The sequence below is a fragment of the Triticum dicoccoides genome, chromosome 3A (assembly GCF_002162155.2).
Source record: "Triticum dicoccoides isolate Atlit2015 ecotype Zavitan chromosome 3A, WEW_v2.0, whole genome shotgun sequence".
NCBI lineage: Eukaryota > Viridiplantae > Streptophyta > Magnoliopsida > Poales > Poaceae > Triticum > Triticum dicoccoides.
This window is the reverse complement of record NC_041384.1, coordinates 342,578,928-342,593,580: the sequence shown is the minus strand read 5'-3', so window position 1 is coordinate 342,593,580 and position 14,653 is coordinate 342,578,928. Positions and strand designations below refer to the sequence as shown.

General features: G+C 40.0%; 1 protein-coding gene across 1 annotated transcript; it reads left to right on the top strand.

Annotated features, from left to right (window-relative positions):
- The first annotated feature begins 9,296 nt into the window (after window positions 1–9,296).
- LOC119268154 (DNA replication licensing factor MCM4-like) lies at window positions 9,297–14,112 on the top strand. The gene is made up of 18 exons (XM_037549682.1): window positions 9,297–9,414; window positions 9,516–10,217; window positions 10,312–10,440; window positions 10,791–10,872; window positions 10,969–11,101; window positions 11,191–11,262; window positions 11,372–11,494; window positions 11,574–11,687; window positions 11,765–11,977; window positions 12,058–12,156; window positions 12,236–12,396; window positions 12,512–12,608; window positions 12,750–12,911; window positions 12,989–13,069; window positions 13,233–13,311; window positions 13,407–13,543; window positions 13,642–13,692; window positions 13,786–14,112. The coding sequence occupies exons 1-18, from the start codon at window positions 9,375–9,377 to the stop codon at window positions 13,858–13,860; spliced, it is 2,550 nt and encodes an 849-aa protein (XP_037405579.1). The 5' UTR covers window positions 9,297–9,374; the 3' UTR covers window positions 13,861–14,112.
- The last annotated feature ends 541 nt before the right edge of the window (window positions 14,113–14,653 follow it).

Genomic DNA, 14,653 nt, shown 5'->3' with positions numbered 1-14,653 from the left:
CTTACAAAGAAAGATGTGCCTTTTCTTTGGGGTACTGCACAGGAAGAAGCCTTCTCGGTATTGAAAGATAAGTTGACACATGCTCCTTTACTCCAACTTCCTGATTTTAATAAGACTTTTGAGCTTGAATGTGATGCTAGTGGAATTGGATTAGGCGGTGTGTTATTACAAGATGGCAAACCTGTTGCATACTTTTCTGAAAAATTGAGTGGGCCTAGTCTGAATTATTCTACTTATGATAAAGAATTATATGCTCTTGTTTGGACTTTAGAAACATGGCAACATTATTTATGGCCCAAAGAATTTGTTATACATTCTGATCATGAATCTTTGAAACATATTAAAAGTCAAGCTAAACTGAATCGTAGACATGCTAAATGGGTTGAATTCATTGAGACTTTTCCTTATGTCATTAAACACAAGAAGGGAAAAGAAAATGTTATTGCTGATGCATTGTCTCGCCGCTATACTATGCTTTCACAACTTGACTTCAAAATATTTGGTTTAGAGACCATCAAAGATCAATATGTGCATGATGCTTATTTTAAAGATGTAATGCAGAATTGTAAAGAAGGAAGAATGTGGAACAAGTTCGTCGTTAACGATGGATTTGTGTTTCGTGCTAACAAGCTATGCATTCCAGCTAGCTCCGTTCGTCTTCTGTTGTTGCAGGAGGCGCATGGAGGAGGATTAATGGGACACTTTGGCGTGAAGAAGACGGAGGACGTACTTGCTACACATTTCTTTTGGCCAAAGATGAGACGGGATGTTGAGCGTTTTATTGCTCGCTGCACTACATGTCAAAAAGCTAAGTCACGACTCAATCCTCATGGTTTATATATGCCTTTGCCTGTACCTAGTGTTCCTTGGGAGGATATATCTATGGACTTTGTTTTAGGTTTACCTCGAACAAAGAAGGGGAGGGATAGCATATTTGTTGTCGTGGATAGATTCTCGAAAATGGCACACTTTATACCATGTCATAAAAGCGATGATGCTGTTAGTGTTGCTGATTTGTTCTTTCGTGAAATTATTCGCTTGCATGGTGTGCCAAATACTATTGTTTTAGATCGTGATACTAAATTTCTTAGCCACTTTTGGAGATGTTTATGGGCTAAGTTGGGGACTAAACTGCTTTTTAGTACTACTTGTCACCCCCAAACTAATGGACAAACTGAAGTAGTCAATAGAACATTGTCTACTATGCTAAGGGATGTTTTGAAGAATAACAAGAAAATGTGGGAAGAATGCTTGCCTCATATTGAATTTGCTTATAATCGTTCATTGCATTCTACTACTAAGATGTGCCCTTTTGAAGTTGTGTATGGTTTCCTACCTCGTGCACCTATTGATTTGTTGGCTCTTCCATCTTCGGAGAAGGTTAATTTTGATGCTAAGCAATGTGCTGAATTTATTTTAAAAATGCATGAGTTAACTAAGGAAAACATTGAGCGTATGAATGCTAAATATAAACTTGCTGGAGATAAGGGTAGAAAACATGTTGTGTTTGCACCTGGAGATCTTGTTTGGTTACATTTGCGTAAGGATAGATTTCCTGATTTGCGCAAATCAAAGTTAATGCCACGTGCTGATGGTCCCTTTAAGGTGTTAGAGAAAATAAATGATAATGCATATAAACTTGAGCTGCTTGTAGATTTTGGGGTTAGTCCCACTTTTAACATTGCAGATTTGAAGCCTTATCTGGGTGAGGAAGATGAACTTCCGTCGAGGACGACTTCATTTCAAGAAGGGGAGGATGATGAGGACATCAATACAATTGTTACACCCACAGCCCCTGCTGCAATACATACTGGACCAATTACTAGAGCTCGTGCATGCCAACTAAATTACCAGGTACTTTCGTTTCTTGGTAATGATTCTAATGTTCATGAGAATATGATGCTGCCTAAATTGGATACATTTGTTTTGCTTACAAATGAAGGGCCTAGCTTGGAGAAGGATGAACATTGGAGCAAGAACAAGCATGGAGATGATGGCATGCGCAAGGGGAACAAGAACGGAGTTACAAGTGATGATTTCAGGACTTTGAAGCCACCATAATGGGTGCATGAAGCCTTGGACGAAATATACAAGATGCCACTTCATAAATTTCGTCCCGAGGCTATTTTAGGTGCTGCGTCACCTTATTATTGGGCTAGGCCCATGTAATTTCAAAATACATAAGTATAGGCTATTTTTAGAGTCCGTATGTGTGGGGAAACAAGAGATAGGGTTGATTTCGGACCCCTTCACCAAGGGCCATGAAATTCCCCCCCTCTTCCTCCATATATACAGCCCTTAGGGCATCGTTTAGACTTTGGGTTTTGTTTAGATTAAAAGTTCGCCATAGCTGCAACTTCGCGTACTTCGTTTGTGTTCAACGACCAGACAAAGGCGTCACAGAACCCCACCTTGATCAATAAAGCTTTCATCTTATATTCGCAATATCCAGATTGCAATCTCAGTTTCTTGCTTGTTCTTCGTTTGCTTGCAGGAAACAGACCCTCGTGGTCAGGTTGATCGTGCTCCGGCGTGGTCAATAACCTCTCGGAGTTGGTTTAGCGATTGCTAAGGCGCGACGTCCTCGCACGTTCGTAGTCGGATCGTCAAAGTCGACTGCCACGAAAGCGATATCCATCATCTCATCGAAAGACGGGACACCTTTGCCTATATCAAGGAGACTGAAGGAAATATGCCCTAGAGGCGATAATAAAGTTGTTATTTATATTTCCTTATATCATGATAAATGTTTATTATTCATGCTAGAATTGTATTAACCGGAAACTTGATACATGTGTGAATACATAGACAAAACAAAGTGTCCCAAGTATGCCTCTACTTGACTAGCTCGTTAATCAAAGATGGTTAAGTTTCCTGACCATAGACATGTGTTGTCATTTGATGAACGGGATCACATCATTAGGAGAATGATGTGATGGACAAGACCTATCCGTTAGCTTAGCATAATGATCGTTAAGTTTTATTGCTAATGCTTTCTTCATGACTTATACATATTCCTTTGACTATGAGATTATGCAACTCCCGAATACCGAAGGAATACCTTGCGTGCTATCAAACGTCACAACGTAACTGGGTGATTATAAAGATGCTCTACAGGTATCTCCGAAGGTGTTTTGTTGGGTTGGCATATATCAAGATTAGGATTTGTCACTTCGAGTATCAGAGAGGTATCTCAGGGCCCTCTCGGTAATGCACATCATGATAAGCCTTGCAAGCAATGTGACTAATGAGTTAGTTGTGGGATGATGCATTATAGAACGAGTAAAGATACTTTCCGGTAACGAGATTGAACTAGGTATGAAGATACCGACGATCGAATCTTGGGCAAGTAACATACCGATGACAAGGGGAATGACGTATGTTGTCATTGCGATTTGACCGATAAAGATCTTCGTAGAATATGTAGGAACCAATATGAGCATCCAGGTTCCGCTATTGGTTATTGATCGGAGATGTGTCTCGATCATGTCTACATAGTTCTCGAACCCGTAGGGTCTGCACGCTTAATGTTCGATGACGATTTGTATTATGAGTTATGTGTTTTGGTGACCGAAGATTGTTTGGAGTCCCGGATGAGATCACGGACATGACAAGGAGTCTCGAAATGGTCAAGAGGTAAAGATTGATATATTGGACGATAGTATTCGGACACCGGAATGGTTCCGGAGCGTTTCGGGAATTTATCGGAGTACCGGGGGGTTACCGGAACCCCCTGGGGGAAGTAATGGGCCATATGGGCCATAGGGGAGAGGCAGGGCAGCCCACAAGAAGGTGGCGCCCCTCCTCCCCATGGGGAGTCCGAATTGGACAAGGGGAGGGGGCGCGACCCCCCTTTCCTTCTCCCTCTCCCTCTCCTTCGCCCTTTGTCCCTCCGGTAAAAGGAAGGGGGTCTGCATTGGACTTGGAGTCCTAGTAGGACTCCTCCCCCTTGGGGGCGCGCCTAGGCTGGCCTCCTCCCTCTCCATCCTTTATATACGGGGGCGGGGAGCACCTCTAGGCACATCAATTGTTTCTTAGCCGTGTGCGGTGCCCTACTCCACCGTTTACTCCTCCGGTCATACTGTCGTAGTGCTTAGGGGAAGCCCTACGCGGATCACATCACCATGACCGTCACCACACCGTCATGCTGACGAAACTCTCCATCGACACTTTGCTGGATCAAGAGTTTGAGGGACGTCATCGAGCTGAAAGTGTGCAGAACTCGGAGGTGTCGTACGTTCGGTGCTTGATCGGTTGAATCGAGAAGACGTTCGACTACATCAACCGTGTTAAGCTAATGCTTCCACTTTTGGTCTACGAGGGTACGTGGACACACTCTCCCCCTCTCGTTGCTATGCATTTCCTAGATAGATCTTGCGTGATCGTAGGATTTTTTTGAAATTGCATGCTACGTTCCCCAACACGTATCACCATCACTTTTATCACCTTTACCTATCTTAGTTCGATCTTTAGCTATTTCGTGGTTTAGTTGAATAAAAATTTTGTATGATCTATTTTTGAGTGCTAGTTTCATGATCTATGTATCTATGTAATTGAGTGAGAGTTATATGATAAAGTTTAGTTGAGATTTTGCTTATTTACTTTTTTGTTTCAATCAAAATGAAAGGAAATAATAAAAAAAGGATCATATGCTAATCTTATGGTGAGTAGTGACATCACATAAGGAAAAGTATAAGTGGTAAAATTTGTTGGAAGTTGACAAACATAGCATTGGTTAATGATGCAATTCATGAAAGAATTAATAAGGGAAGAGAAGATTCACATGCAAATACACTATCTTGGACATCTTTTATGATTGTGAGCCCCCACTAAAAATCTTATGCCAAAACTATTGACATTGGACAAGGAATACAACATAATGATTTATGTTTGTTCATATTCACATAGAAGTTATATTGTCATAAATCCTTCAACATGTAGTGCTTGCCCAATATCTTTGATAGGTAAAAATCCGCACTAAGTAGAGATACTACTTGTGCATCCAAAACCCTTAAACCCAAATCAATGTCTTGAGAGTCCACCGTACCTACCTATGGATTGAGCAAGATCCTTCAAGTAAGTTATCATCAGTGCAATAAGGCAATAAAAATTGCTTCTAAATGTGTTTAATCATTTAGTGTAAGATAAATTAAGCGTTATATGAACTTGTGATGACAAAGTAATAAAAGCGACAGACAGCATAATAAAGGTTGCTATCATAAGGGGCAATGTAATATGACGTTCTTTTACATTCAGAGATTGTGCATACAAACCAAAAAGCGCATGACTCCCTCTGCGAAGGGCATATATTTACTTTTATGTATTTACTTTTAATGCAAGAGTCAAAGTTTTTCCTCTATTCCTTTTTATTTTCTCTTTGGCAAGCATCAAGTGGTGGAGAAAGATATAGGCACATATATCCAGTTGGATATAAGTGAGTATGAGTTATTATTGTTGACATCACCCTTGAGGTGAATAAGTTGGGAGGCGAAACAATAAGTCCCAATCTTTCTATGTGTCGAGTTGAAACTTATTGCTCATATATATTTTGTGAGTGTTAGCAATCATAGAAGATTAGATGATTGTTGAGTATGTGGACTTGCTAAAAGGCTCCGGTACATGATCCTTCCTGAAAATATAATGAATTGTAGTTGCAAAGTTGACTGAGAACATAATTTGTTGGTTTTCAATAGAGTTTATGCTTTTTACTTCGATGTTGTGATGGATTGTTACTTGTTCATGAGAAGTTATATGATAGAGCTTTATGATAAAGTTTGTTGTTATTATAATAAGATGCATGATGCTACTATGTTCATTTTTTTCCGACACCTCTCTCTCTAAACATGTGGACATGATTTCCGATGTAGGCTTTCACTTGAGAATAAGCAAGGTCTAAGCTTGGGCGAGTTGACACGTCCATTTTGTATCATGTTTTACTACTGTTATTTATAATGTTTTTATGCATAATAATGCTTTATGGAGTAATTCAGATGCCTTTTCTCCCATAATATGCAAGGTTTACACAAAGGGAGAGAATGCCGGCAGCTGGAATTCTGAACCTAAAAAAGCTATGTTAGAGTTACCTATTCTGCACATATCCAAATGAGCTGAGCCCATTATTTTTAGTATGTTATATATTATATTTAAGATACTCTAAATTGAATTATATGAAAAAAATTGCAAATGAGCCCATAATTTTATTGTATTTGTGAAATACGTACATATTTGTAGGAGAAATGGAGTTTGCGCAAAATATGATACATACTACCAAAAAAGTAGTATGTATACTACGTAAACATTCTTAATACTACATACTCTTCAATGTGATAGATACTACCTAGAACGTATGAAGGAAAAAGTGGGAGTAAATACAACTGGTAGTAGAAAAAAAATTGTGCCACACACACACACATACGAAACTTAACTTAATTATTATTTTTATATAAATTCATTAATTTGGAAAATATATTTATTGCTTAATTCTAAAAACGCGTTGATAGCTTTCAACTAAAATGTTTTTGACATTTAAAAAATGTTCACGCATTTAAAAGAAGTCTACATGGCATTTAAAAAAATATTAATACAATGTACCCTATCCATTTCTTTCTTTGCGTATTTTATTTGTTTGAAGTCAAATTTTCTAAAGTTTGCCCAAATTTATATTAGAAAATATCAATATCTACAATACCTAATAAATAACAATATATAATGATGTTCATGTCAATATTTTTTGTTTGACTTCAAACGAACATGGAGTAAAAAGAAATGGGGGAAGTAAAACATGTCGGAATAATTCACAAAACAAATGTTTCATGCCATACAAATAAAATGTATGCCACACTTTAGAAAAACATTTACGCATTTCAGAAAATATGTTCTTGACATTTAAAAAAATCTTTGTACAATCTAAAAATGTCTGTGTAGGTTTTTTTGTATCATAAAAAATGTTTCAATGTATGCTTCAACAAAAGTTTAACAAGTATTCAAAAAAGTGTTCAAAGCATGTGTTTGAAAAATATTAATCATGTACTTGAAAAATATTAAACTGTTTTAAATTTATAAAAAAGTTACAATGTGTATGCAATAGTAGATATCAAAACATATATTTGAAATAATGTTGATCATGTATTTGAACAATGTTAAATATATATAAAAGAACTGTTCATGTTGCATAAGAAAAAAAAGTACAATATGTATGAAGAATTAGACATGTATCGATAAAAAATAAAAAAGGTAGAAAAGAAAAAAAGAAAGAATAAATAAAGATTTTTGAAAAAATAGAAAGTAAAACCCAAAGAAAACCGATGCAAAACAGTGAAAAAACAGATGAGGGAAAACAAACTCGCGTGCAACTGTAGTTTTGGGTGTTCCTAATAGGCGAGACGTATTAAGAAAGAGTAAGGGCGATAGATAGCCGTGACATGTTTAATTCCCGTCCATTAGAAAAGTATTCTTAGATATATATGATGGGCTCCCGAGACGCGGGAGACCGAGCGGGATTCAATCCTATGACCTCCTGGTTAGAGCACAGTGCTGCTGGCCACTAAGTAGTCATCGAATTCATGTTGCGCTACTAGGGTGCGATCAACTTGAACAAAACAATCTGGGGTATCCATAGTCTTTCATTTTTTTCTTGTTTTCTCCGGTTTTTGTTTGTTTTCCTTCTTTTTTTCTTTATTTCTTTCACAGTTTCCAATAGCTTCTTTTCCTTTTTGCCACTTTCTTCATTTTTCTTTGGTTTTGGTTGTTTCTTTCTCTTTTTCATCTATTTTTCTTGTGTTCTCCCTTGGGGTTTCATTGTTTTTCTACACATTTTTTGTATATATCTAATGCATTTTTCTAATAGACGTTAAACATTTTTCAAATACTTGTTCAAACTTTTTTGAATACATGGTTACCATTTTTTCTATACACATCTAACATTTTTTAAATGCTTGATTAACATTTTTCAAATACTTGTTCAACATTTTTGTCAAATGCTTGATTAATATTTTTTATGTACATGATCAAAATTTTCTCTGTTTTTTCTCGGTTTCCACTAGCTTTTTTATTTTCTTTCTATTTCTTCATTTTTTCTCGCTTTTGTTTGCTTCTTTTTCTCATTTTTCATTGAGTTTCTTTTGTTTTCTCTATGGGTTTCACTGTATTCTATAAACAGTAAGGAGTATATGACTAATATATGAGTATATGCCTAATACATTTGTTGAATACATGGGTTTTTACATACATATTTCAACATTTTTTGAATGATTGATTAACATTTTCCAAATAGCAAATTGACATATTTTTGAATACATGGTCAATTGTTTCCTATATACATTTTTTCCAAATGTTTGATTAACATTTCTCGAATACAGGTTTAACATTTTTAGTACATGGTCAACATTTTTTCTATACACATTTAACATTTCCAAAGACAAGTTTAACATTTTTTAATACATGTGAATATTTTTCTATACGCATTTAAAAGTATTTAAATACAAGTTTAACATTTTTTCGAACACTTGCTCAACATTTTTTTCAATTGCTTGGATTAATATTTTTTGAATATATGAGCCTGTTCGGACTCTCTCCTCTCTCCAAGACCGCTCCGGAGCGGAGCAACATTTAGTTCAAATTTGGAGAGTCGCTGAAAGGGCACTCCGCGCACTCCGCTCCGTGCTGATGGAGCGGAGGGTTGCCGAACAGGGCCTAAGTTTAATATTATTTGAATACATGGTCAATATTGTTTCTATACACAGTTAACATTTTTCAAAGACAAGTTTAATATTTTTTGATTTCATGGTCTATATTTTTTTATACACTTTTAACATTTTTCAAATACAAGTTTAGTATTTTTGAACACTTGCTCAATATTTTTAAAAAATTATTGGATTAACATCTTTTAAAGATATGGTCTATATTTTTTCTCTACTCATTTCACGTTGTATATTTTTTGTATACATGAGAAACAATTTTTCTATTCACATTAAACATGTTTTAAATGCTTGATTAGCATTTGTTGAAATACTTTCTGTAAAGTATTTTTTTAATATAGAATACATGAAAATATAAATAAAGTAAAACAAAACAAAAAACTTAAAAAAAACAAGAATATGGCCTGAGGCCTGTTGTCAGCGGCGCGATGGGCCAGCCCAATGTGGAGCTCGCCTTTATCGTCGGTCCAGTTGACATTCCCCATTTTGTAACACAGGGGCAGCCCATAAACTGCCACCCCATCACTTGGCGGGAAACGCCGCATCTGTTCCCGCCATTCCCCTCTTCCCGCCGCCGCCTCCCGCCATTTACCCCAGCCCCCTGCCCCTCCCCCTCCCGCTCATCTCCACCCCAACCCTCGTCTCTCTCCCTCTCTCGCCTCTCTCTGCGCGCAAGCCATGGCGTCCAACGGCGGCGGAAACAGCAACTCTCCCTACTGTAAGATCCAATCGCCAGCTCTCTTCTCAAGATCGCGTTATTTCTCCACTGACCTAACGATGCGCGCGGCGAAAATCTTATCGTATTTGCTGACTTTGCAGCTGCGTCGTCGCCGGATGTCCGCCCGTCGAGCCCGCTCCCGGCCACCAACTCATCCCCTCCCCAGTCCGCTCGCCGCGCCGGCGGCCGCCTCCGCCGCGGCCCCACCTCGTCTCCCTCCCTCGGCGGGTTCGAGACGCCGCCGCCACCGGGCCGCCGCACTCCGTCCGGTGCTGGCGCAGCCCGGCAGCGCCAAAACTGGACCGGACGGTTTCCGCCAACTCCGTCCACTCCCATGTCCACCGACGACGTCCCGCTGTCCTCCGAAGCCGGGGAGGAGGACACGCCCGAGACCGACGGCGGCGGCGTCGGCGCCGATGCCACCCCGGTCTTTGTCTGGGGCACCAATATCAGCGTGCAGGACGTGAACGCTGCCATTCTGCGGTTTCTGCGCCACTTCCGGGACCCCCGCGACGCCGGCCGCGTTGACCCTGTCATGGACGAGGGCAAGTACATGCGCGCCATCCACCGCATCCTCGAGCTCGAGGGTGGCGAGTCGCTCGATGTGGACGCACACGACGTCTTCGACCACGATCCCGACCTATACGGCAAGATGGTACGCTACCCGCTCGAAGTGCTTGCCATCTTCGACATCGTCCTTATGGACCTGGTGGCGCGTATGGAGCCGCTGTTTGAGAAGCACATTCAGACCAGGATCTACAACCTCAAGTCATCCATTTGCTTGAGGAATCTGAATCCGTCAGGTGATTACCTGTGCCTAGTGCCCAGACCGTTGATGTTCCAACATTATGTGCCCGCCCATTGTTTAACCGGATGCGCTATTTGTTTTCGTTGCAGATATTGAGAAGATGGTGTCAATCAAGGGTATGATAATTCGATGCAGCTCAGTCATACCAGAGCTCAAGGAGGCTGTGTTCCGCTGCCTTGTTTGCGGCTTCTACTCAGAACCTGTCATGGTTGACAGAGGTATGACAGTTGTTTCACACAATCCTGATTTGTGTTCAATTTTTTCTTGTGATTTCGATTACTGTTCATCAGACGCTGACATATTGTTGTGTACATACAAAGTATGTACTACCTGTCATGATTATGATTGTCCCTTGTCTTAATCTGTTGTTGATCAGACTCCAATTTAACTGTCAGCTAATTTCCATTTTCTCTTGAAATACTTGGTAAAATAGCTCCTCATGTCCCTGCCCTAACCTTTTCAGAGTTAGGGAAAGTACTAGTTACAAATCAAATCATATGGTGATTGATGTTCCATCTATTTATGTTCTTATATCATGAAACTAATGTTCAATATTCTACCTTTTTAGGGAGAGTAACTGAGCCACACATATGTCAGAAAGAACAATGTAAAGCCTCAAATTCTATGACTCTAGTGCATAACCGATGCAGGTAGCTATATTCTCCATTCAGTCTCTTTTGTCTTGTTACCATGCTTTACTGATTCAGTATCCTGACTATTTGATGGAATATATTGTTCATAACTAGATTTGCGGACAAGCAAATCATAAAGTTGCAGGAAACACCAGATGAGATACCAGAAGGTGGCACTCCTCATACAGTCAGTGTTTTGATGCATGATAAGCTTGTTGATGCTGGAAAGCCTGGAGATAGGGTTGAGGTTAGGAGTATAACTTTGTTTGCATTGAATAATATCTTTGCTTGTGGGTTTGTTGGGAAGTGTTAATTTTGCCTTTGCACCTTTGATAGATCACTGGGATATATAGGGCCATGAGTATCAGGATCGGGCCAAGTCAGAGGACAGTGAAGTCAATATTCAAGGTAGATGATATGAGATTGAGTGTTATCCTATTTGTTATATATGATTTTCTCTTCTGAAAACGCTTTAAATTGTGCTGACATATTGTCAATAATTTCCTTCTTTGATCAGACATACATTGATTGCCTTCACATAAAGAAGACAGACAAGTCCAGGCTTCATATTGAGGACTCTATGGATACTGATAACACCAATGCTAGCAAGTCTTCTGAAGATGGCCATGTCACAGATAAGGTCTGTCCCAATGTCCTTGTATATTTTGGATTGGACTTTATGGAAATCTTATTAATACTCTCTTCTTTTCTGATCGCAGATAGATAAATTAAAAGAGCTTTCAAAGTTGCCTGACATCTATGATAGATTGACTAGATCACTGGCTCCAAACATATGGGAACTGGATGATGTTAAGAGGGGCCTGCTTTGCCAGGTATGTTCATGCAATGTTATCTTTTCCTTCAGAAGTTTATCTCGCAAGCTAATAGTTAAATACTATGTACTGCTTAGCTTTTTGGTGGCAATGCTTTGAGGCTTCCTTCTGGAGCTAACTTCAGAGGTGACATCAATATTTTGCTTGTTGGTGATCCTGGAACGAGCAAATCCCAGCTTCTCCAGTACATGCATAAACTGTCTCCTCGTGGTATTTACACAAGTGGAAGAGGCAGTTCGGCAGTTGGCCTTACTGCTTATGTTGCTAAGGACCCTGAAACTGGTGAAACTGTAAGTTGACCATGATTCCTTTCATTTCATAATAAATCTTATGTACTTGCATCTTTAATAACCAGCATGGTGCATCTTAGGTTCTTGAGAGTGGAGCACTTGTTTTGAGTGACAAAGGTGTTTGCTGTATTGATGAGTTTGATAAGATGTCTGATAATGCCCGAAGCATGCTGCATGAGGTTTGCCCTTTCGCTGAACTGTCCTCTCCAAATTTGCATTGAATATATGTTTACCGAAATATGTTTCTTAAATATGCAGGTGATGGAGCAGCAGACTGTATCCATTGCAAAGGCTGGAATTATTGCATCTTTGAATGCTAGGACATCTGTCCTAGCCTGTGCAAATCCATCTGAATCACGTTACAATCCAAGGCTTTCTGTGATTGACAATATCCACCTTCCTCCAACACTGCTGTCAAGGTAAGTTGTATGGCTTCATGCAATGTAAAGTGGACAAACAATTAGAACTTTAAGTACTGTAACATGGACAAATAATTAGAAGTACTGTAACCGTAGTCATGTATTTCTTATGCAGGTTTGACTTGATTTACCTGATCTTGGACAAGGCAGACGAACAAACTGATAGACGCCTGGCTAAGCATATTGTTTCATTGCATTTTGAGAATCCAGAAGTAAGTCCCAGATTTTATATGTGAAGCTTTCACCAAACTGCTCCGTTTGACAAAGATTGATAAAAGTACAAGAATTTAACAAATTATAACACTGTCCTAGGATCATCCAGTTCCTTATTAGTTATTCATGCTGCTGTGCAGGTAGTTGAGCACCAGGTCTTGGATTTGCCCACGTTAGTTGCGTACATCAGCTATGCAAGGAAGTACATTCAGCCAAAGTTATCTGATGAAGCTGCAGAAGAATTGACCCGTGGCTACGTTGCAATGAGGCAAAGGGGGAACAATCCTGGTAGCAGAAAGAAGGTAGTCTAGTTGTATTGCCTTGCTCATATGATTTTTAATTGTAATAAGCCAATGCTGATTTTCCAATTGCTGGGCAGGTCATCACAGCAACAGCTAGGCAAATTGAGAGCTTGATTCGTCTTAGTGAAGCACTGGCGCGAATGCGTTTTTCGGAAGTGGTAATAAATTATTTACTGACTTTGTATACTTACTAATGATCAGCTTGTTCGGGGCTTGAAAGCCTCTGTTGTTGTTTGTGTTTGTTTACTGATGTTCAGCTTCATACTATCTTCATTATGTTTTGTCTTGGAGGCTGAAATTTTTGACCTTGTGGATGGGTAGGTTGGAGTGCTAGATGTAACAGAAGCCTTCAGGCTTCTTGAAGTCGCCATGCAGCAATCTGCAACCGATCATGCAACAGGTCAGTTAGACCTGCTTTACCTTGTCATACATTTGTTCTTCTTATTTCACTAATTTGCAGTCCTGATATATATATATATCTTTTGATCACAAAAGGGACGATTGATATGGATCTAATCATGACTGGGGTATCCTCAAGTGAAAGGCAGAGACGTGACAATCTTGTTGCGGCTATCCGAGACCTTGTCATGGAGAAAATGCAGCTTGGAGGGCCCCCGATGCGTATGGCTGAGGTAAAGAAGCCTTACCTTTCAGTTCATGTTGTGTGCCCTGATACCATAGCTATTTGCCCCTTGTCCTGATCCAAGTGTTGTTCCTGATCACCGCACAGTTGCTGGAAGAAGTGAGGAAACAGAGCTCCATGGAAGTTCATCAGCATGATGTAAGTGACAAGTCAAGTTTCCTTTCTACTCGCCTGATTTGGTGGCCTGACATATATACATGCTAATACATTCCTGGATTTTGTTTTACGCAGCTCCGTGATGCTCTTGGCACACTGCAGAGTGAGGGCTCCGTATTTGTCCATGGAGACAGTTTCAAGAGGACCTGATGGCAGCGACGTTGTAGCCAGCATCAACTGAATCTACCATGCTCCCCTCTCCAAGAATGTTGAAGATCTGATGTCTTTGTAGAGCTGGGTGCTAACCTGTTTGGTCTTTTCATGGCCTGTGCCGTAGATTTCTTAATGTTGCTCTTGGGATTGTTATGTTTACATGAAGGCATATTTTTATTTGTGTTTGCCAGCAATGGATCAATGATGCTGCTACCATTGAGTCTTGGTGCATAAATCCATTTTTCTTCTTGTCTGGTGGGAACCTGCTCATTTGCAAGCATACAGCACGAGTAGCCCACAAACAAGAAAGCCTTTTTGCCCTGCCGCACGATGCTACCAAAACAAAGTCGACCTGTCAAAGCTTGGAGTGGTCGGTCAAGTAACAAGGAGCCAGTGTTGTTTCAAGGCTGGGATAATTAAACCCATCCTGTTATCTGAAGCAACAATATCGTTTGGACCCTCTTGTACATGTTTTCCTTCCAAAGTAGCGTTGGAGAAGTAGTGCAAGTACTCATATATGCAAATCAAGAGAGTTGCTCAGATCAAGGAGTAATACTTTCTTTGCGGAAAACTGGTGAAAGGTGACCAAACCAGGAAGCCGTGATACGTTGAGCGTTAGTGTCTGTTGACAAGAACAATACACAAGCTGTGATACGAACTACCATAAAATAAGCCTTCCTCGTGTCGCCCAGCGGCCCCTCAACTCTAGCGCTGCAGGCCACCCCTCGCCTTCTCCTGTTGCCGGCGTCGGCCGCAGTGGTGGTGGGCCTGGTGCCGATGGCACCTGGGA

Excerpts from the sequence above, each read along its gene's own strand:
- LOC119268154 (XM_037549682.1), top strand. The coding sequence starts at position 9,375 with ATGGCGTCCAACGGCGGCGGAAACAGCAACTCTCCCTACT. Across the intron at positions 10,218-10,311 it reads GAGGAATCTGAATCCGTCAG|ATATTGAGAAGATGGTGTCA; the intron begins GTGATTACCTGT and ends TTTTCGTTGCAG. Across the intron at positions 13,312-13,406 it reads TGCAACCGATCATGCAACAG|GGACGATTGATATGGATCTA; the intron begins GTCAGTTAGACC and ends TGATCACAAAAG.